At 40.3% G+C, this 20,896-nt stretch overlaps 3 protein-coding genes across 3 annotated transcripts; 1 reads left to right on the top strand and 2 right to left on the bottom strand.

Moving 5' to 3' along the window:
* Nucleotides 1-316: 316 nt before the first annotated feature.
* On the bottom strand, nucleotides 317-2,026 carry LOC311090354 (uncharacterized protein; the record flags this gene model as incomplete). Its single annotated transcript, XM_084125614.1, has 7 exons — nucleotides 1,932-2,026; nucleotides 1,636-1,836; nucleotides 1,489-1,551; nucleotides 1,172-1,222; nucleotides 869-1,083; nucleotides 560-719; nucleotides 317-477 (listed from the first exon to the last, which is right to left on the bottom strand). The coding sequence occupies exons 3-7, from the start codon at nucleotides 1,526-1,528 to the stop codon at nucleotides 317-319; spliced, it is 627 nt and encodes a 208-aa protein (XP_083981740.1). The 5' UTR covers nucleotides 1,529-1,551; nucleotides 1,636-1,836; nucleotides 1,932-2,026.
* A 6,991-nt stretch (nucleotides 2,027-9,017) lies between these two features.
* LOC311090150 (uncharacterized protein) lies at nucleotides 9,018-10,616 on the top strand. The gene is made up of 2 exons (XM_084125293.1): nucleotides 9,018-9,349; nucleotides 9,474-10,616. Exons 1-2 carry the CDS (start codon nucleotides 9,155-9,157, stop codon nucleotides 10,551-10,553), a joined length of 1,275 nt encoding a protein of 424 aa, XP_083981419.1. The 5' UTR covers nucleotides 9,018-9,154; the 3' UTR covers nucleotides 10,554-10,616.
* A 214-nt stretch (nucleotides 10,617-10,830) lies between these two features.
* LOC311090352 (uncharacterized protein) lies at nucleotides 10,831-12,442 on the bottom strand (the record flags this gene model as incomplete). The annotated part of the gene is made up of 3 exons (XM_084125611.1): nucleotides 12,021-12,442; nucleotides 11,625-11,792; nucleotides 10,831-11,105 (listed from the first exon to the last, which is right to left on the bottom strand). Exons 1-3 carry the CDS (start codon nucleotides 12,391-12,393, stop codon nucleotides 10,831-10,833), a joined length of 816 nt encoding a protein of 271 aa, XP_083981737.1. The 5' UTR covers nucleotides 12,394-12,442.
* Nucleotides 12,443-20,896: the final 8,454 nt, after the last annotated feature.

Raw genomic sequence — 20,896 nt, 5'->3', positions numbered from 1 at the left:
CACTGTGTCATCATAATGTGGTCACTGTGATCATACTGTGATCATTGTGTGCTCATACTGTGATCACTGTGTCATCATAATGTGGTCACTGTGATCATACTGTGATCATTGTGTGATCATAATGTGGTCACTGTGCTCATACTGTGATCACTGTGTGCTCATACTGTGATCACTGTGTGCTCATACCGTGAGATCACCATATAACACCACTATGCAATAATTGTGTTAGTTCACTGTTATCTAAAATGATTCAGTTAACTCAAACTTTTACACCCACATTCTTTATTTCCATCAATAAAAACAATCAAACAAAAAGTCAGCTTTTTCCTTTATTTGGTTTCCTTTTCAGCCTGGTGTTGGCGTTGGACAAAAAAAATTCTACTTGGTGAATACATTCCGCGTCTGGTGTTGTTCTGGTGGTTACTTTTAGCTTCTTCACCTCTATTTCATTTTGTTTGTGAAAAGACCTGACACATTCTAAAAACACAAAGAGCAAGGTGTTAACATTACAATTTCTATAGCAGCATCCAGATGCACAAACCTAAACTTAAACACTTACTTTTCAAACATGTCAGGAGCACAGGTGGCAACACCTTCTTCCCATCTTTCCCCGTTCTGTTATACAGACAGAGAACATTGTCTGACGCTATGCTTTTTAAAGCCTGTCTCACCATCTCACCTATATTGGAGCTGCCGTGAGTATGGATGAGATAGTGTACCTGACAAAAACATACATAATATTGTCATGATTAAAATATACCAGGCTTCAACATTTCTTTTACATGGTATCTGCTGCAAAAAAATTAAAAAAAATAAAACTGTGGCTTTGTTGTAAAAATAAACGCTATATTTATATAGTAGTACTAACATAAAGCTCTCGATAATTTTTGTCTTCTTCAAGCCTCTGACAGAAGGCTTCAAATGTTTCAAAGCTGGAGCACTGTTGTTGTTTAAAAAGTTCCTCATGGGCATCTTCTTCTGCCCGCTTCATGAGAACAGACTTAACTTTTGCCAAGTCATTCATGATGACAGCTTGTCTCTGTTCCAGCATTTGAATTTGTTGGAGTATCTTAGTATTCAGATCTGAAAAATTGTAAAGTTAGATTGTTATATAGCAAAGGATGTTTTATGTCTGTATAAATAAATAATGTCTAATTGATATATCACATACCAAACAATTTCTCCATGGTGACTTTGCATTTTGTTTCCTTTGGTTCCTTCCCTGTTATCAAAATTACATACATAAGGTCAGTGAAATTGCATTTATCTAAATCAGTTATATTGTTTCTATATTTATTTTTCTACATCAATTAAACCGTTTTTTCCCTGATCGTTTTATCCACAATGCACATGTAGGTGGTTCACTTTAATTGTGGGGACATTTGGTACAATGTAACAACAAAAAAAACACACACACGCACACACACACACACACACACACACACACACACACACACACACAATAAATTATATTAAATTATAACTCACCTGAAGAAGCAGAGCTTTTGGGATGATCATCCTCATGCATTGCCACATTTCCCTGAAGAGTATCTGTGAGAGTCATGACACAAAATTCTCTTATAAGGTACCTTGTGATGTGTTTGCATGTGTTAAAGGGAATATCTATTGTCTCACCTAAGAATACTGGGTTGGGCTGGCTTGAGTTTAAATAACTGTCATCAGGGCTTTCATTGTTATCATCCAGACAGTCACCTGAACAATGTGAATTAGAATGATCAAATTAGCTTAACCAGATTCAATTTAAGAGAAAAAGTGTTTCATACTCACCAGATGTTTTGACACACAGAGCTTTCTGAATAAGTGGACTCTTGACTACTTTCAAGAAAAGACATAAGACATTCAAAATCTGCAAATAAAATTATAAAGCTGATTCTGCTAAGTTCCTTAGATAAGTTAAAACACAAGCTTACCATGGTATCTGGGAGTTTTGGCCAGCTGAACATTCTTTGTCTTCAGACCAACTCGCTTCATTGCATTTCTTGACTTCTTTAAATGCACACCATCTGTTTATCACATTAAAATTAGTATGATCACCTAATCTTTTGCCATAACAAACCTTGTATACACAATGAATAAACAATGTATACACACCTGGTATCCTGGTTTGCACTGTAATTTCTTTATAAGTCATGTGATGTTGTTGAAGATCATGAAATTCTGAGAGGAAGATATAGAAGTAAGTGGCTTAATGTACATCAATACATGAATGCATGGGTTTTCTAACCGGGGTCAGGGGACCCACAACAGGCCTCCAGAGGGTTGTAAGGGTCTTCATAAAATTCATAAAAAACATAAATATTAATATATTCAAACATTGTTACAGTCACATTTTTAAGTTCTTGATAGAGACATTTAAGTGTTTATATTTGTTTTTTATCTGTAGTATGGGATTTGTATTTCTCTGTAAAACAGAATTCTTTGTAAAGCTTCTATAAAACTAATAAATTTGAACTAAAAATGTTTATCTTCAGGTTTACATGTCCAACATTACTCCTTAGCTAAAGGTTCATCATATATGGTGGGTTTTGGCAATATAAAGTGTAAAAACCTCTGCATAGTAACACATTATACACACCATTAATACATGAATTTATCTTTTGTATATGTGTGTATATGTTTAAATCACCTGAGACATCAGAGATTGTGGGCTTGGGATCATCCTCATCTTTTTTCCCACTTCTCTGAAGAGTATCTTTAAAGATAGATCATGCAGAAGAAAAATATTTTGTATTAAATAAAAGTTTAGTTAAAAAGTTAAAACACTGTCACACTGAACTTTCTGAATGAGCTGAATATTGACTAATGTTCAAAAGAAGAAAAAAACAAACTAATAAAAAATGGATTGAAAAAACATAAAAGTGCTTTAGCAAGTTCAAAGTTCTACATCAAAGTTAAAACAGGCTAACCATGGTATATAGGAGGTTTGGGCAGTGGGACATTTCTTGACTTCAGACCAGATTGCTTCACTTCATTTCCTGACTGCTTCAAGTTCATATCATCTGTTTAGTACATACAAATAAAGAATGATCACAGAGTTATGGCTAAATTGTTTTCTGCATACCAATCATTTCAATATATACAGACCTTCACAGGAAGATGTCTCTGAATTGATGTCACTTTCATCACAGAGCTTATTTTTCCTTTTTCTCTTCTCAGGTAATTCCACAACTGCAGGGTCTGTCATTGAATAAGTAATTGAGTCCTCTGCTGCTGAGACCCCCGTTGTGTAATCTGAGATGTATTGATTTGCTTGATCATAGTCTCCTGTAAGTGGTAAATTTATGTATACTATGTGTATAATGGAAATTCAGTCAACTATTTATTCATCATAGAATACATAAATATATTATGATTAGCAAATTTATAAGACCACCTATCATAATATTGAGAAAAAAATCTTCCAGAAATGTTAAATACTTATGTAAAACTAAAATTGTGATTGTCTTATATTAGGCACAACAACTTGAATTTGTGTTCTTATACCCACATTTCAGCATCACATTCATTTTCAATTCAAATGCACCATTATTGCAATTTCTTACCAATTGATGGTCCAACGATCTTCACAATGTCATAAACCTTCCAGTTAGGGTTTGGTGGAGAATTGCTTTTAATGTTTGAGAGTGATGATGTCCATCGACACTTCAATGTTCCATTGTCATCAAAAATCCAACTGATTGGTACAACAGATGTCTGTCCATCACCGAATAAACAAATTCGATACTGAAAGACGCACGCACACGCACACGCACACACACACACACACATTATTCATAGTCTTTGGATCAAAATCAGGATAACATGCAATAAAAAAGGCAAAAACCCTGCCTTACTGACTTACTTGACTAACTAATCAAACTGAATGCATGAGCGGTATAAGCGCTACCGCATTGTATTCATCTTTATCAATCAATGACAAAGGTATCATGATTGCTTTATGTCTCAGTTGAGTGGTGTCAGTATGTAACATTTTAGTGTGATTCCGAAATCCTTTGAATATGCCAATTATTCTGGAGTCACATGGCTTAGTGTACAAAGGTTCCATTCTGCAAAAAAACTCACAAAAAATCAGATTTTCTTGAACTCCATGTATAAGGCAGTAGCTATCATTGGTCATTCTGTAACATTCTTTTGTCTTTGGCGTACCAGAGTTAACATTTGATTTCTTAGAACTTGATATTGCTTGCCTCTCTGCCAATCTGTTAGCTACTTGAATCAGTGGATCACTTGAACCGCGGATAAACCTCTTGATTTGACCCATATTGTTCTCAAACTTGTACGCTGAACAATAGTGTAATGATCTGTTGTAATTTGCAACATCAGTGAGATGTAGCAAGCAATGCACATTATATGAGATGAAACTCATGCTATACAGGCTGCTACCTTTTTCAACAAAATATGTTAACAGCTCATCTGCATAATCACGATGCTCCATTAGGTTTTCACTGTACAAGATGCGCATTCCAATACTAAGTGAAAGGAAGTGAATATACTTCTCCTTATCGAGAACATATTTCAAAATCACTGGTCCAGTATAAAGCAAAAATGTTCGGAATTCAGTTGCTTTCCAGTGCTTCAGTTCATCTAACCCCCTGGGTTTCCTATTGAATTCAGGAGGTATGTGATGTCGGACAGCTTGATGAAAATAAGTAATGGTGCTAAGATGTCCAGCTGATAATCTATGGGCCAAAGGTCCTTCTTTCCACAGCATCAACATTCGCTTAGTCACTCCTAGATCTACACAATGCATGGGATCTATTGGGAACTGCCTGATCATATCAATGTCCAGATTCAAAAGAATGCTATCTGTTTGTGATGTTCAGGATTTGTCTTCTGTCTAAATGACTCATTGGTTCTGAGATTTCCTTTATACAAAAAAAGCATTTTGCTCTCATGAACTCCCTTTACATCACAAAAGTCACAGCCATAGCGGCCATTAAACTGAACTATTCCTTTGATGAGGGCTCGTGCTGGTGCATCACATATGATGTTTTTGAGGACAATTCTCTTCCCTTTAAAGCCTGTTTCCATCAGTTCTTGCAGCTCCTCATAAAATCCCTCAAAAACTCCAAATCATTTGGTTTCTTTGCTCCAGAAAACAGAGCAACAACAAAAGGACTGTTTTTCACTTCATCAATGTTGATGACAGCACACTGAAGTGGCCACATTGTGAGGTTTTTGGACTTGAAAATGGGTAGGCCATCAATATTCAAAGAAATCTCAAAGTGGTCGTATTTTGAAGTGTCTTGCTCAGACAGAGTATGCGTAAGACCTTCCTTTAATCCAAAATATGTGTATTTGCCACCTATCAAAAACAAGATTTTACAGTTCAGTGAAATTTCTGAATAATATTGCCAAATGAGTGCATGGACATTTTCAAAGTTAAAATGTACCTGATTTTTCAGTTATTCTCAAACTGCCAGAACGAGGTAGTGCCAATAGTGTTCGTCCGTCTGCTGGAACATCAATGTCATGTTCCTTCAAAATCTTAAGCAAATGAGTGAGAGAGGTCATGGAGATGTTGAATTTCATTGCCCACTCAGACAGCTTTTTCTCCAGAGACAAAGCTAGCTCTGAGTTACTTTCACTGGTAACATCCATGGAATCATTTAGTCTATCAATTTCATACCATAGCACTTGATCTTGCATATTAATTATGGTATTCTGTTGTGATTCTGAATCATACTGTTCTTGCAAGTCTTCATTTAGATGCTGCTCCACAACATTCAGCATATTTCCTGAGTCGTCTGATGAGTAGTCTGATTCAAGTTCTCTGGAGGAATGTTCACTATCAGAAGTGTTTTCATTTTTTTTCTGAAGAGCCAAAATGATCTTTTTTGATTTTCTACGAGCTTTTTGTTGCTGTCTTTTCAATGCCTTAATTTTTGTTTCCAAATCCTAACAGGCCAAAAAGAACTTCTGTATTAGTAAAACATTATATGAAACACATAAATCTTTTACAAATTGTTTTTGTTTGAGAGGACAACCTTAGCCACTCTCACTGATTACTGTATTTGATAATTGTTTAAGAAGTCTTCTTTGGACAATTGTTGTGTATCCTAAAGAAAGTGTGTATCCTAAAGTACTTTAAACTACACTTTTGTAGATCTACACTTTACATTCTTAATGATGTAGTGTTGCATCTGATGTCTGGGTAAAGTTGCTTGTTATGTTAATAAGAGGATGAATGTCAGTCACTTTGAGTTTTGGTAAATGGGAAGTGACGTTGAAGCTTTAAACATAAAACAGCTACAGTTCCGCAGATAGAAGTTGTTGTTAAAAAACTAGTCATATAGCGTGGTGAAATAAGGCTTTTTATCTTTAATATGAGTGTCTAAGAGTAGGCGTACTTCATCTTTTTATCCAAAGAGCAATGATAGTTTACGCTATTCCACCAGTGCAGCATTCTTGCTTACTGTTTTACAGCGCTTGTTAATTATTGAAATATAAGTATAAATAAAAAAAATTAATATATTGAAATATAAAGTTAGTAATGTTGTAATGATCTGACATAACAGGCCTAACAATTCACAAATACTGATATGCAAACTAGCTGCAGCTAGCAATTTTGGTGTGATTACTGAAGGTAAAATGGCTGGTGCACATGTAGCATGTGTGAGCAGTACTCTGCTAAAAAAAAAAAGACCAGACCACATTGCACATCTAAAAGTATGTAAATAGGCCACTCACCATTTCTGCGGTGTAACAATACCATGCACAACTTTTTCTTCTTCTTTATATGTTTTATGGTGGTTGGAAGACCAGCTTAGATGGTGCATTTACCACCGCCAACTGGACCGGAGTGTAAAGCATTCACAATGAGCTCACGCTTTACACACATGCTGAGGATCACAGTATGAGGATCAGATGAACTCACCTTGAGCTCACGCTTTACACACATGCTGAGGATCACAGTATGAGGATCAGATGAACTCACGTTGAGCTCACGCTTTACACACATGCTGAGGATCACAGTATGAGGATCAGATGAACTCACCTTGAGCTCACGCTTTACACACATGCTGAGGATCACAGTATGAGGATCAGATGAACTCACGTTGAGCTCACGCTTTACACACATGGTGAGGATCACAGTATGAGGATCAGATGAACTCACGTTGAGCTCACGCTTTACACACATGGTGAGGATCACAGTATGAGGATCAGATGAACTCACGTTGAGCTCACGCTTTACACACATGGTGAGGATCACAGTATGAGGATCAGATGAACTCACGTTGAGCTCACGCTTTACACACATGCTGAGGATCACAGTATGAGGATCAGATGAACTCACGTTGAGCTCACGCTTTACACACATGCTGAGGATCACAGTATGAGGATTGTGTGATGTCACTGTGATCATCGCATGATCTCACGTGTTGACTGGGTGGGACACGCACTCACTCAAATACACACACACTCACTGTGCTCGCTCGCTCACTCACTCGCGCGCGCACACACACACACACACACACACACACTGTAGCTCGCTCACTCACTCACTCGCACACACACTGTAGCTCGCTCTCGCACGCATGCACACGCACACTCACTCACTGTCGCTCACTCGCGCACACACACACTCGCTGTTGCTCGCACTCTCACACACTCACTCACTCTCACTCACATACTCACTCTTGACGGAACCCGTCGTGGAGGACCGTTAAGCCGGGGTTTCGCCTGGAAAGCTCTATAGAAATCTGGCACTCTCTTGAACGAAGTTAAACTGAGAGAGCGTGACGTTCACAGACACCAGAATGAACGAGCTTACAGTAACGTTCATCAGGCAGTAATACAGTAGGCTACTTTCAGTTCACGTTCACCCAAAATATGAACGAGTTCATGAACTATCGTTCAATGAACCGTTCAGGCACAACACTGATAGTGCTCTATATATAGCCTACCTATAGTGAGAGATACAGATGCTAAACACATGAATAAAAATCATTTTAGGTTATAGTTAAGTTATAGGTTCAAACAGGAAATGTATCATATTGACCTTAAAACAAAATAGTTTATTCTGAGTCCGAGTAAAACTGTACAGGAGGTTGTATATGATGAACTAGGGCCTGGGCGATATATAGGATGACATTGTTATGCGCATCTCGTCAGTAAAGCCGGTTCCTTGATTAGTAGTAAATCGCCATTGCCTACTTTCAGATGAAGCGGCATTTAACACAGAGCCGTAGTTCACTGACAAGCTGAGCAATATCGCATTAATTATCGCAGGCAATACGTCCGTGATCATCTAAGATCACCGTGAATCATCTTACCCAAACATTGGAGTGTCCGTGCTCAACTACTAATGGCGCTTTTCCACTGCATGGTACGGTACGGCTCGGTTCGGTACGGCACGCTTTGGCGCTTTTCCACTGCATGGTACGGTACGGCTCGGTTCGGTACGGCTCACTTATGGCGCATTTCCACTGCATGGTACGGTACGGTACGGCTCGCTTCGGCTCGCTTTAAATGGTACCACCTCTGTTGAGGTTCCAAGCGTACCGTACCGATACTAATGGCGCTTTTCCACTGTACGGCTCGGTTCGGCTCGGTACGGTTCGACTCGGCGCGGAACGGTTCGGCTCGCTTCGCTTTTCCACTGCGTGGTACGACTCGACTCAGTACGGCACGGTTCAGCTCGCTTTAGTTCGGATGCTTTTCCACTGCAGTTAGTACCGCTTCAAAGTGGGTGGGACTGATCGTTATAGTTGCCGTCTCTACTACCATGACATCATCATATTAAATGCGAATTTTTCATTCCGTGTTTCCCCATCCGCTCCTCGGCAACCAACGAGAGGAATGTGCACCTCGTCCACTGACCACAAAATTTCTTTTTTGGAAGTTTATACTCTTTTTTTGAAGCAAATACTTTTAAAACAGGCGCTACAGCGTGGCTGTTGTCTACTGGCTATTTAAATCTAGCGGGTTTATGGCGCTTTTCCATTACCAGTACCAGCTCGACTCGACTCGACTCGGCTCGACTCGCCTTGGCTCGGCTCGCTTTTCGCTCCGTTTTCCATTGCAGATAGTACCTCCACAATAGTACCTGGTTGTCATAGCGACGCTGCAGGAAACTGCCGTGACGTAATCTTCTACGCGACACACACCCGCTACCCACACACACAGGACAATGGAGGAAATCGAGTGCATGTTGTTTTTGATCCTCGGGATGTGGCTGTTTCTCACAGAAAGAAGACAAACGTTGTTTCAGGAGAGGCTGAGGGCAGCAAAACGAAACACTGCTGAAAAAAACAGGAGAGTTTGGGAATTACTACAGAGTTCAGACTACGAGACAAATCCGTTTGTTCAAAGCCGACGCAAGAGGGTAAGTTATGCTAACGTAGCTAACGTTTGCTTATGTGTAAACACTATACTATATACAAAGTATTTGATCAACTTTATAGCTACCAGTATTACGTACTAAAATGTGTATGCTTTATATGTTTCAGATCTGTTTCACTTTGCAAAGTCGCCGCGGCAGACCGTCTGTTTGGGCTTTCAACCGAGCTACCGAGTGGTGGGATGTTATTGTTCCCGGTTTCACAAACGCGCAGTGGGTTCAGAACTTCAGAATGTCCGAAGAAACATTTATATACTTGTATAACAAACTGCGTCCAGTGATGGAGAGACAGGACACAAGCTTCCGCAAGTGTGTTCCTCTAAAGAAGAGAGTGGCCATCGCACTATGGAAGCTTGCGACCGGTTCAGAGTACAGAACTGTCGGTCATCTTTTCGGAGTAAGCATAACAACTGTTTGCCGGTGTGTTCAAGAGTTCACTGCTGCTGCAGAAACTTTGTTGGTTCCTGAACAAATTCGTTTCCCAGACCAGGAGAAGTTTGAAGAAATGGCTACCTACATTGAAAACAGATGGGGGCTCCCGCAGTGTGTTGGTGCAATTGATGGGTCACACATACCCATTTTGGCACCACAGGAGTACCACTGTGACTATTTCAACCGTAAAGGCTGGCACTCCATCAACCTTCAAGGTGTTGTAGATGGAAAAGGACTGTTCTGGAACGTGTTTGCAGGACTGCCTGGCAGCTTGCACGATGCCCGTGTTTTAAGACTGTCCACATTGTGGGAGTTGGCCGGCCGTGGCAACCTCTTTCCAGCTTACACCAGGAATATTGGTGGGGTGAATGTTGCCTACTACATCCTGGGAGATTCTGCCTATCCCCTGCAGAACTGGCTCATAAAACCATTCACTGACACTGGACGGCTGACAGCAGAACAGCAGATCTACAACAAGAAGATATGTCGAGCACGGGTCGTGGTTGAAAACGCTTTTGGTAGACTGAAGGGAAGGTGGCGTTGTCTCATGAAAAGAAATGACTGTGATGTTACAATCGTGAAATCTATGATTCTTACTTGCTGTGCTTTGCATAACCTTTGCAAGAGTCATGGAGAGGACTATGACAATGACTGGGATGCACCTGCAGCAGCAGAACCTGTGGTGGCAGTGGCACAGGGTGTAGAGGAGGAGGGCAGGGATGTACGAGAGGGTCTGATGCGTTACTTTAATTGCTAAGAAATAAATACATTATCTTTAAAAATGTTGTCTCTGCTGTTTTTTTTTTTTAAGGTTATCACAGTATAACATCTGAAAATACATGGTCAAATCCTTGTAAAAAAAGCAACCCATCAAAAATGACACTTTTGTAATAAGTTTCAAAAAGGTTTTATTTAAACACACACACACAAATAGAAAGAACTATAATATAAATATAAATTCACACACACAATATATATATATATATATGTTACATGTAGTGCAAACATGAGGTTCAAATGAGCAAACTGGGGTTTCAGTCCAGGGGTGGTGGAACAGCATCCCGCCGGTTCAGTGCCTGTACAAGCTGGCTCAGGGTTCCCAGAAAGGCCTGGTTGAAGGACGACATTGCAGCAATCTCCTCCCTCCTCAAAGCCGCTTCTAGTTCTCTTGCCTGTGCTGCATCAGCGAGTGCCATTTGTAAATGGCGCTCCCGTTGTGCCCGGTTCAACTCCATCTGCTCGACATCAGATGTCTGCATCTCTCTTAGGACAGTGAGATGCTCCTGTTCCCTCCGTCGTTTCCTCTGTCCTGGACAAAAAATAATTACAATGAATGAGTTACAATAAAGAAAAACAGACAACTCACGTTTCATTCACAGGTTGTGTGTGTTTTAAATTGTTCACATGTATTATCATTACATCTGCTACATAAAAAAAGACATAAAAAGATAAAAAATACATACATAAAAGCCCACAACTTACTATTACATATATAGAATCTAACAATATAACGACTTAACATCTGAGCCCACTATTTATTAGTAAATGTCAACTTTAAATTACCATGTGTACAGTAAAGGTGTACACTGTGTACATCTGGAAAGTTATAAAAATACTGAACAGGTTTATTAATGAATCCTTGATTCCCATAACTGGGAATGCTTCCTGTTGTTATGCAAGTAAGTTTACGTTATATTAATAATAATATATTATATATTAATGAATTATTGATACGATTAATGATTCATATTAATTATATATTAATAAGTGTGTATAGATTCACAGACAACAGGCTAGAAGGGTTTACATTTTCTCCTATTATACTAACCGGTTGCCGGTGTCGACGCTGCTGCGGGTCTCGGTGTTGATGCTGCTGATCGTGTGGGTGTCGATGGTACGACTGGTTCTGGTACCGTTGTTGGTTCTGGCGCCGTTGTTGATGCCAACGTGGCATCAGTGGGAGACAATGAAGCATTCTCGCTCGTCGAAAAGGAATCTTGAATAGAAAGATCATACAAAAGTCAACACACTATGAAATAGCAATGGCAGCTAGCATTTAGTTAACATTAGAGCTAGCAGCAATTGTTATCTGCGACACAAGTTTACAGTGTTTGTTGTTATAAGTGAGCTTCAGCTTTCCAAAAGCCAGCCTACAGAAATCAAAACTCTCACGCAGAGAGTGCCTAGCTACAGGGTTAATGTAATGTAAACTTAAAACACTTACCATCCTCCTCCATCAGCGACTCCAGCAAACTGGTGGCCGAGTCAAGTCCACCCTCCCTCCCGTTGCTCGCCGGTCTATGGCCGTAGATACCGTCCATCTGTTCGTACCACTTCCAGCTTTTTCGGTTTGAACCACTGCGGCCGTTGTGGTCCTTTACAGCTCTGTAGTCACTTTTCAGTTTTTTTAACTTTTCCCTACATTGCTGGAAAGTCCTGTTGTAGCCATGTGTGGACAGCAGTTCGGAGATTTCTTGGTATACTTTTTCGTTCCTCGTTGCCCCATCAAGCTCTCGCTGGATCCTTTCTTCGGCAACCAAACAAAGGAAAGTCTGCACCTCCTCGTTTGACCACGGCGTATTCTTCCGAGTTGCCATAATATGTAATGGATTGGATATATCACGCAATCTCTGGCCAAACTTTTTAAAAATGGCGGGGTTATTCTGGATACTATTGCTGGCGCGTGCAATGATGACGCAGTGAATAGTGACGATTCTCTCTGACCAATCAGCAGTCTGCTGTGTTTTCACGTCACATTTTAGTATCGCCTCAGCTCGCTTGGAACCTCGCCGGAGGTGGTACGAAAAAAAGTACCTGGAAGCCGGTACAGGGACAACTTTTACACAGTGGAAAACCAAACAGAGCCGAGTCGAGTCGAGCCGAGGCGAGCTGGTACTGTGTAGTGGAAAAGCGCCATTAGTGTCTCGTGTCGTAAATACAATGACGCTGGTAGAGATGATTCTGTCTGACCAATCAGTGATCTGCAGTGTTTTCACGTCACATTTTAGTATCGGTACGGTACGCTTGGAACCTCAACAGTGGTGGTACCATTTAAAGCAAGCCGAAGCGAGCCGTACCGTACCGTACCATGCAGTGGAAATGCCCCATAAGTGAGCCGTACTGAACCAAGCCGTACCATACCATGCAGTGGAAAAGCGCCAAAGCGTGCCGTGCCGAACCGAGCCGTACCATACCATGCAGTGGAAAAGCGCCATAAAATGTGATGTGAAAACACTGCAGATCACTGATTGGTCAAACAGAATCATCATCACTACCAGCGTCATTGTATTTACGACACGAGACACTAAACCCGCTAGATTTAAATAGCCAGTAGACAACAGCCAACACTGTAGCGCCTGTTTTAAAAGTATTTGCTTTAAAAAAAAAAGAGTATAAACTTCAAAAAAAGAAATGGCTGAATCGTGGTCAGTGGACGAGGTGCAGACGTTCCTCTCGTTGGTTGCCGAGGAGTGGATGGGGAAACACGGAATTAAAAATTCACATTTAATATGATGATGTCATGGCAGTAGAGACGGCGATCAGTCCCACCCACTTTGAAGCGGTACTTACTGCAGTGGAAAAGCAACTGAGCTAAAGCGAACCGAACCGTGCCGTACCGAGTCGAGTCGTACCACGCAGTGGAAAAGCGAAGCGAGCCGAACCGTTCCGCGCCGAGTCGAACCGTACCGAGCCGAACCGAGCCGTACCATGCAGTGGAAAAGCGCCATAAGGCAGAGGCGGCATCTATGCCGGTGAACCGAACAATGGTATAATGATTCAGTTCGACTCCCAAGACAAGACGATGCTCACCCGACTGGCCAATAGGAACGTGGCCCCGCCCATGACACAATTTTCACAGTGAAAGCAGAATCCTGACACAAGAGCAAGAAATTGCATCGAGAGCAAAGAAAAGCGTTTTGAGAGAAACACTTTTTTTTTTAGAGAAAATGTCTTCACACTGATAGCAAAATATATATATTTGAGAGTTTTTTTCAAAGTATTTTGAGAGAGATTTTTTTTCTCAGAAATAATTTTTCAAAATTCAAATTTATATATTTTTTTATGTTCTATGAGAAAATACTTTCTCTCAAAACTTTTTTTTAGTCTCAAATATTATGATTTTTTGCTGTTGGTATGAAAACTTTTTCTCTCAAATATAATTTTTTTCTCTCATGAAATGCTTTTTTGCTATCAGTGTGATAACTTTTTCTCTCAAACTTTTTTTTTTCTCTCAGATCATTTATTTTCTCGCATGTAATAAAGACACAATTCTCTCTCCATACAGACCTTCAGCGCTCATGTCCTCAACGAGAATAGCTTTATCTAGGTGAATAATAACGGAGAAAACTCTAGGTGTGTTCGACATCGGCTGCGTCTGGATTTTACCGATCGGCGAGAGTAGCCGCGTGCAGGCGGGGAGGAGCTGCAAACGGAGACGTGAAGTCGGACACTTTCTGTTCCTGTAGTGACCGTTCACGTGGTGTTTGCATACTTTACCACAGCTGAAGTGAAATAAATGCAATATTTGCCAAATAATACACAGATGTTTCAGAGACATTTTCATTCAATACTTTATGTAAGTTACTGCTTCATACAGTGTCTGTTTGAACAAGAATAAAGTTCAACATAAGCTACTATCAATGAAGTGGAGTCTACGGTTTTTAATCAGTTTTAATTTGATAAACATGACACAATATAACATCGCAACTACATGAAAAGAGTGTTTACTGTTATAAAAAACTGATTTGTGAGCTTTAGAGGAACTAAGGTGTTCAAATAAATACGAAGCACACGTGAACGTTGTCATGCGGTGAATCCGGCCAATCGTGGAACAGCTGTGTCGTCATCAGAGCTCCTGCAGCTCAGTGCAGCTGCTCTTGAGAAGCTGCGCTGGCTGAGTTCTCCGGCTACTCTCGAATCGCTCTCGCTGTACTTTGATGGCATACGTCACAGTCACGTGGCGTCGGCGCTGTATCAAGTCGGACAAAATTTCTAACCGGCATGCACTGTTTCAAGTCAGCCGCCGATCGGTCTGCGCAGAGTTGCATGAAGTCGGACAAGCCTTCTGACTTAGCAGATACTGAGTCACGCGGGCGCGGGGCCAGCGTGGGCTCGTCCGTTTGGTGAATAAGCACAGGAGAAAAAAGTCTCTCTCTGTAGCATGTGAGTCACGCGGGGCCGGGGCCAGTGTGGGCTCACCTGTTTTTGAACGCTCAGAAACGGGAGGGCGCGAGGGGCCGGGTCGATTTCTGTATGTAAGGAAGCTGGCCGCGAGCGCAGTCCTCAGTTAAGATTCTCTCTCTCCCAGCTTCCTGTTTCCCAGTGGCTTATCTGGTATCTCCACGCCAATTACTGCAACAAGACACAGGTGTATGTCATTTGCACTTGACCTACTTACTAACCGCTCATCTTCCAACTCTCTCCCACTATAGACCTCCCCGAACCATGCCCCCTTCGCCACATACCCCCACCGCCCGACTCAGGCTGGGGTGTAGACCTATGTAGACCTATGTGTTCTGTTACACATAGGTCTACATCAAGATATATCGTAGATCAAATTGTCTGGCAATGAATAGAGTAGGCTATTTCAGAATCACTGTATCATGATACCATCAATATGATGGACAAAATTGTATTGCAGTTGCGAGTACACCAGAGTCCTATGCAATTATTCTTGCCACACTAAATGCCGCAAAGTGTCCTCCTTTTTGGTGTTATGGAAATGGCCACCCTAGTTATAGTCCTTAAAAAGCAATTTCTTTAAAAGAAAATATCTCCCTTTGCTTTGAACTAAATTATCATATTCATCTAATCTTTCCTAACGATCCGCTAGCTGCCCGCCCCATAAGCATGCCGTCAAACAACCGCGTCTCTGTAGGCAGCCTAGGCTCTGAGATCTGCACACAAAAACAGTTGGTTTCACCACCACTCAAAACCAAAATAAATAGTGTTCCAACCAATCACCGACAGGGGTGGGTGTTGTGAGGTTTTGCACTCGTGCATGGCTGCCTATGACGGCTGCACGCGAAAACCTCAAAACACCTACCCCTGTCGGTGATTGGTTGGAACACTATTCAGTGTTCGAACTCAGGTCATTCGATTCAGTACTCTTTCAGAAGATACAGTGGGGAGAACAAGTATTTGATACACTGCCGATTTTGCAGGTTTTCCCACTTACAAAGCATGTAGAAGTCTGTAATTTTTATCATAGGTACTCTTCAACTGTGAGTGACGGAATCTAAAACAAAAATCCAGAAAATCACATTGTATGATTTTTAAGTAATTAATTTACATTTTATTGCATGACATAAGTATTTGATACATCAGAAAAGCAGAATTTAATATTTGGTACAGAAACCTTTGTTTGCAATTACAGAGATCATACATTTCCTGTAGTTTATGACCAGGTTTGCACACACTGCAGCAGGGATTTTGGCCCACTCCTCCATACAGACCTTCTCCAGATCCTTCAGGTTCCGGGGCTGTCGATGGGCAATACGGACTTTCAGCTCCCTCCAAAGATTTTCTATTGGGTTCAGGTCTGGAGACTGGCTAGGCCACTCCAGGACCTTGAGATGCTTCTTACGGAGCCACTCATTAGTTGCCCTGGTTGTGTGTTTCAGGTCGTTGTCATGCTGGAAGACCCAGCCACGACCCATCTTCAATGCTCTTACTGAGGGAAGGAGGTTGTTGGCCAAGATCTCGCGATACATGGCCCCATCCATCCTCCCCTCAATACGGTGCAGTCGTCCTGTCCCCTTTGCAGAAAAGCATCCCCAAAGAATGATGTTTCCACCTCCATGCTTCACGGTTGGGATGGTGTTCTTGGGGTTGTATTCATCCTTCTTCTTCCAAACAGGAGTTTAGACCAAAAAGCTCTATTTTTGTCTCATCAGACCACATGACCTACTCCCATTCCTCCTCTGGATCATCCAGATGGTCATTGGCAAACTTCAGATGGGCCTGGACATGCGCTGGCTTGAGCAGGGGGACCTCGCGTGCGCTGCAGGATTTTAATCCATGACGGCGTAGTGTGTTACTAATGGTTTTCTTTGAGACTATGGTCCCAGCTCTCTTCAGGTCATTGACCAGGTCCTGCCATGTAGTTCTGGGCTGATCCCTCACCTTCCTCATGATCATTGATGCCCCACGAGGTGAGATCTTGCATTGTGCCCCAGACCGAGGGAGATTGACCATCAACTTGAACTTCTTCCATTTTCTAATAATTGCGCCAACAGTTGTTGCCTTCTCACCAAGCTGCTTGCCTACTGTTCTGTAGCCCATCCCGGCCTTGTGCAGGTCTACAATTTTATCCCTGATGTCCTTACACAGCTCTCTGGTCTTGGCCATTGTGGAGAGGTTGGAGTCTGTTTGATTGAGTGTGTGGACAGGTGTCTTTTATACAGGTAACGAGTTCAAACAGGTGCAGTTAATACAGGTAATGAGTGGAGAACAGGAGGGCTTCTTAAAGAAAAACTAACAGGTCTGTGAGAGCCGGAATTCTTACTGGTTGGTAGGTGATCAAATACTTATGTCATGCAATAAAATGCAAATTAATTATTTAACCCTCTGAGGTCTGAGCTGTTTTCTGGGCCCTGGAGGTGTTCTGACATGCTCTGACATTTCTGGTTATTTCTGTTACTTGTGACATTTTCATGGCTAAAGTCTAATTACACTGTATTCAGCACAAACTCTGCTACAATAATATATCAGCAGCATGTATGTAAAAGTTTGTAGTTTTGAGATAATGACATTTATGCGTGGTTTTTGAAAATACAAAAAAAAATTCTCACTGAAATAAGGCCATGAAACCCATACTGATTATTTCTTCACAAGACTTTTGAAAATTGTATGACGTAGCCTAGAATATTTGCTGCAAAACTATGTGAAAATCACCCTGACTGCTCATTCAGATAAGACAATATATTGATTTAAAAATTTTACGACGTGTTTTGTGTGAAAAAGCCTTATGCGAGAGCTCATTAATATGTAAGCTTTTCTCACCTGAGAAAGACAAAGAACCTCCCCTAACGGCCCTATTAGGAGCTATCAGGCCCCTATCATTCTGAGCAACCTTGCACAATACTGTAAATGAGGAGATTTAAAAAATAATGGCTTTTAAATTGTTTGGATTTATTTACAACACAACATAATCCAAAGATACACAACAAATGCCAAAAAAGCACTTCAAAGACAGAGACCTTTGTGCCATTCCTAAAAACATTGTACATACCTTTCATTTCCAAGATTTTCACTTTACCATGTTCACGTACTGAGACTCATGTGAATGTTGAAGTCCTCAGTGGCATCTGGGACCTGAAAAAAAAAAAGTGAACATACTGATATCAAGAGAAAGGCCTGCATGATTTTGGAAATAAATATTAGATTTTTCTGGTTAAAATTGCTTTTTAAAATTCCTTTTTAAAATTCACAGAATACACACACACACACACGTTTCCAACGATATATAATATAATGAACACCAGGTTTGTTGTGCCTTGTAGGCATAAGGTATATGCGCAGTGCGGATAAAATAATAATAACAATAAATAACTTATAGCAGCCTATAAATCTTCCAAAAGAAGCTAGAGAAAAATATATTGATTATCATGTTACTTCAAATGTTTCCATCCGTTATGATGATATGAAATGAGATAATAATAAAAACATGAAGCCGTTTGGTGCGTTTTGCTTTCATCCAAAATATGATACATTCAAACGCGATCGCTTGCAAAATATGATGCATTCAAACGCGATCGCTTGCAAAATATGATACATTCAAACGCGATCACTCTCAAATATAAAACATTATGGTTACCATAAACATATCTATGTTTGAGCAGATATCCACAAACACAGTAAACACATATGATACATTCAAACGCGATCGCTTGCAAAATATGATACATTCAAACGCGATCGCTTGCAAAATATGATACATTCAAACGCGATCACTCTCAAATATAAAACATTATGGTTACCATAAACATATCTATGTTTGAGCAGATATCCACAAACACAGTAAACACGGGTCTAAATATTATAATATTCCCCATATATCTAGCAACAGTTCAACTGCGACGTGACATTTATGCAACAATAACAAACTAGGCTATGTAAGAATTTCTTACCTTATCTTTCCTGTCTTCAAATCGCGTTCTTCTTCTTCTGAGGTAGCCTAAATCCAATGTAAGCTCAGGCACGTCTTTCAAACTCGACGAAAAGTGAAGTGAAGTGTTTTGTTGTTGAGGTAACGAGCGCGTTCGCGTTCCATGTGGAGATTTGCATGTGAATATCTTTTGCGCGAGTAGGCGTGGCCAAATTAACTGTAATGAGCAAGCGTTTGAGAAGCTGGACATCTTGTTGGTTTTATACAAATTACTTAAACAGAGAATATTTGTTTTCGTTTTGAATCCGATCATTTAAAAGTACACACTTAAATGTTTATAAAGGTATATGGCTCATAAATGTGTGACAAGTATTCGCTGAGTTTTGTTTCAGTTTATAGACGTGCTCAAGAAAAAAAAGTTCACCGCGACGGAGAGGCAGAAAGCACACCCTGTTTATTTTCTTTATTTTACAAAAGCACAATGTTTTGATTTGATTGTAAGTGGACACATACAAAAGGAGAAATATCACAGATTCTTTTTTTATATTTCTTTTTTCTGTATGACCATAAATGATGGAGTAATTTAAGTTTATAGTGCTACAATGTGGAGAAAATCCGGCAAAACGCGTCGGCGCGTTTGTCGACCTCAGAGGGTTAAAAATCATACAATGTGATTTTCTGGATTTTCTTTTAGATTCCGTCTCTCACAGTTGAAGTGTACCTATGATCAAAAATACAGACCTCTACATGCTTTGTAAGTAGGAAAACCTGCAAAATCGGCAGTGTATCAAATACTTGCTCTCCCCACTGTCTGTCATGGCGCCCCCTACCCTATAACTTTGAAAACACGGAAAGCCAGAAATTTCCGTCAATGCAGGGAAAGAGTTAAGGTTCTATACAGCCTTCATAGAGTGTAGTGTTTCACTGTCATCTGTGCAGAGGTTTTCAAACTGAGCTGTGTCCCAATGCAGGGGCTACATGGCCGACGCGGCCTTTCAAGGATGCACTGAGACTAGTTTAAGTGGATGGTATAGCCGAGGCTCCTTCGAAGGCTCCTTAAAATGCGGCCACAAATGCGGCCTTCGTTTGCTGTGAAATGAAGAATACAACAGATGGATCATTCACGGCCTTGCCTACCCCAAAAGTCATTGCCCGCCAGTGATGACAGAATTTTAGAGAAACTGCCATATTACACTTTTAAATGTAAGTATTGGGTTTCAATTTACTCAAATAATCGAATGATACAAATGAAACAACACAATAAATATTCAAATGTTGACTTCATATGTTACCAACATGCGATTTTATATAGTTCTTCTCTTTAGTATGTACATAAATGGACCAAGGTGTACATTTTTAGATAGGTTTTCAACCCTGTTTTGTTTTAAGGCAGTTGAATATAACTTTAAAAAGTCCAGTACAAACATTACTGCCGCTCATCAATGGCAGCTGTCACAGTTTCTAGGCGACAAAAACAGACTGTCCCATTGAACAACTCTTGGGACGCAGTTAGTAACAAAATGAGCTAATTTTTAACTTATGAAAAACTGGCTTTTTACACATGGATATTAGATTTTTATTTATTAGATATGGTTTTTAAAAAAACTAAGAACAGTATAGAAACACTAATAAAAATGGTCGTATACATCAGGGATAGGCAACGTTGGTCCTGGAGGGCCTTCATAGAAAGGTTTTGCATGTTAAAATATGGTTAGATTTTTGAGGATGTGAGTTAATTTAATTTATTCTTCCCTCTTTCTGAAAACATATTAGCGACATGACAAATGTACAGAATTTATTTTTCATTTACAAATTTTAACATATAACAAAAATAAATAATGTATAAAACAATTTTGTTTCATTTAAAATTTTAATTTATATTAAAAATATATACATTTCTCTTCAATCTCAAGAAGAGAAAACAGTCTGTCCATTCTCTCCCTGCCCTCCTGTCCCCCTAGCCTGACGTCGTCATACTCAGATTCTAGTCA

This window comes from Abramis brama, assembly GCF_963993115.1.
Source record: "Abramis brama genome assembly, chromosome: 10".
NCBI lineage: Eukaryota > Metazoa > Chordata > Actinopteri > Cypriniformes > Leuciscidae > Abramis > Abramis brama.
The sequence above is the reverse complement of the archived record's forward strand: the minus strand, read 5'-3'. Positions and strand labels throughout refer to the sequence as shown.

Bases quoted from the DNA above. Each gene is read 5' to 3' on its own strand.
- LOC311090150 (XM_084125293.1), top strand. From the start codon at position 9,155: ATGGAGGAAATCGAGTGCATGTTGTTTTTGATCCTCGGGATGTGGCTG. The intron at 9,350-9,473 runs GTAAGTTATGCT...TATATGTTTCAG, and splicing joins TTCAAAGCCGACGCAAGAGG to ATCTGTTTCACTTTGCAAAG.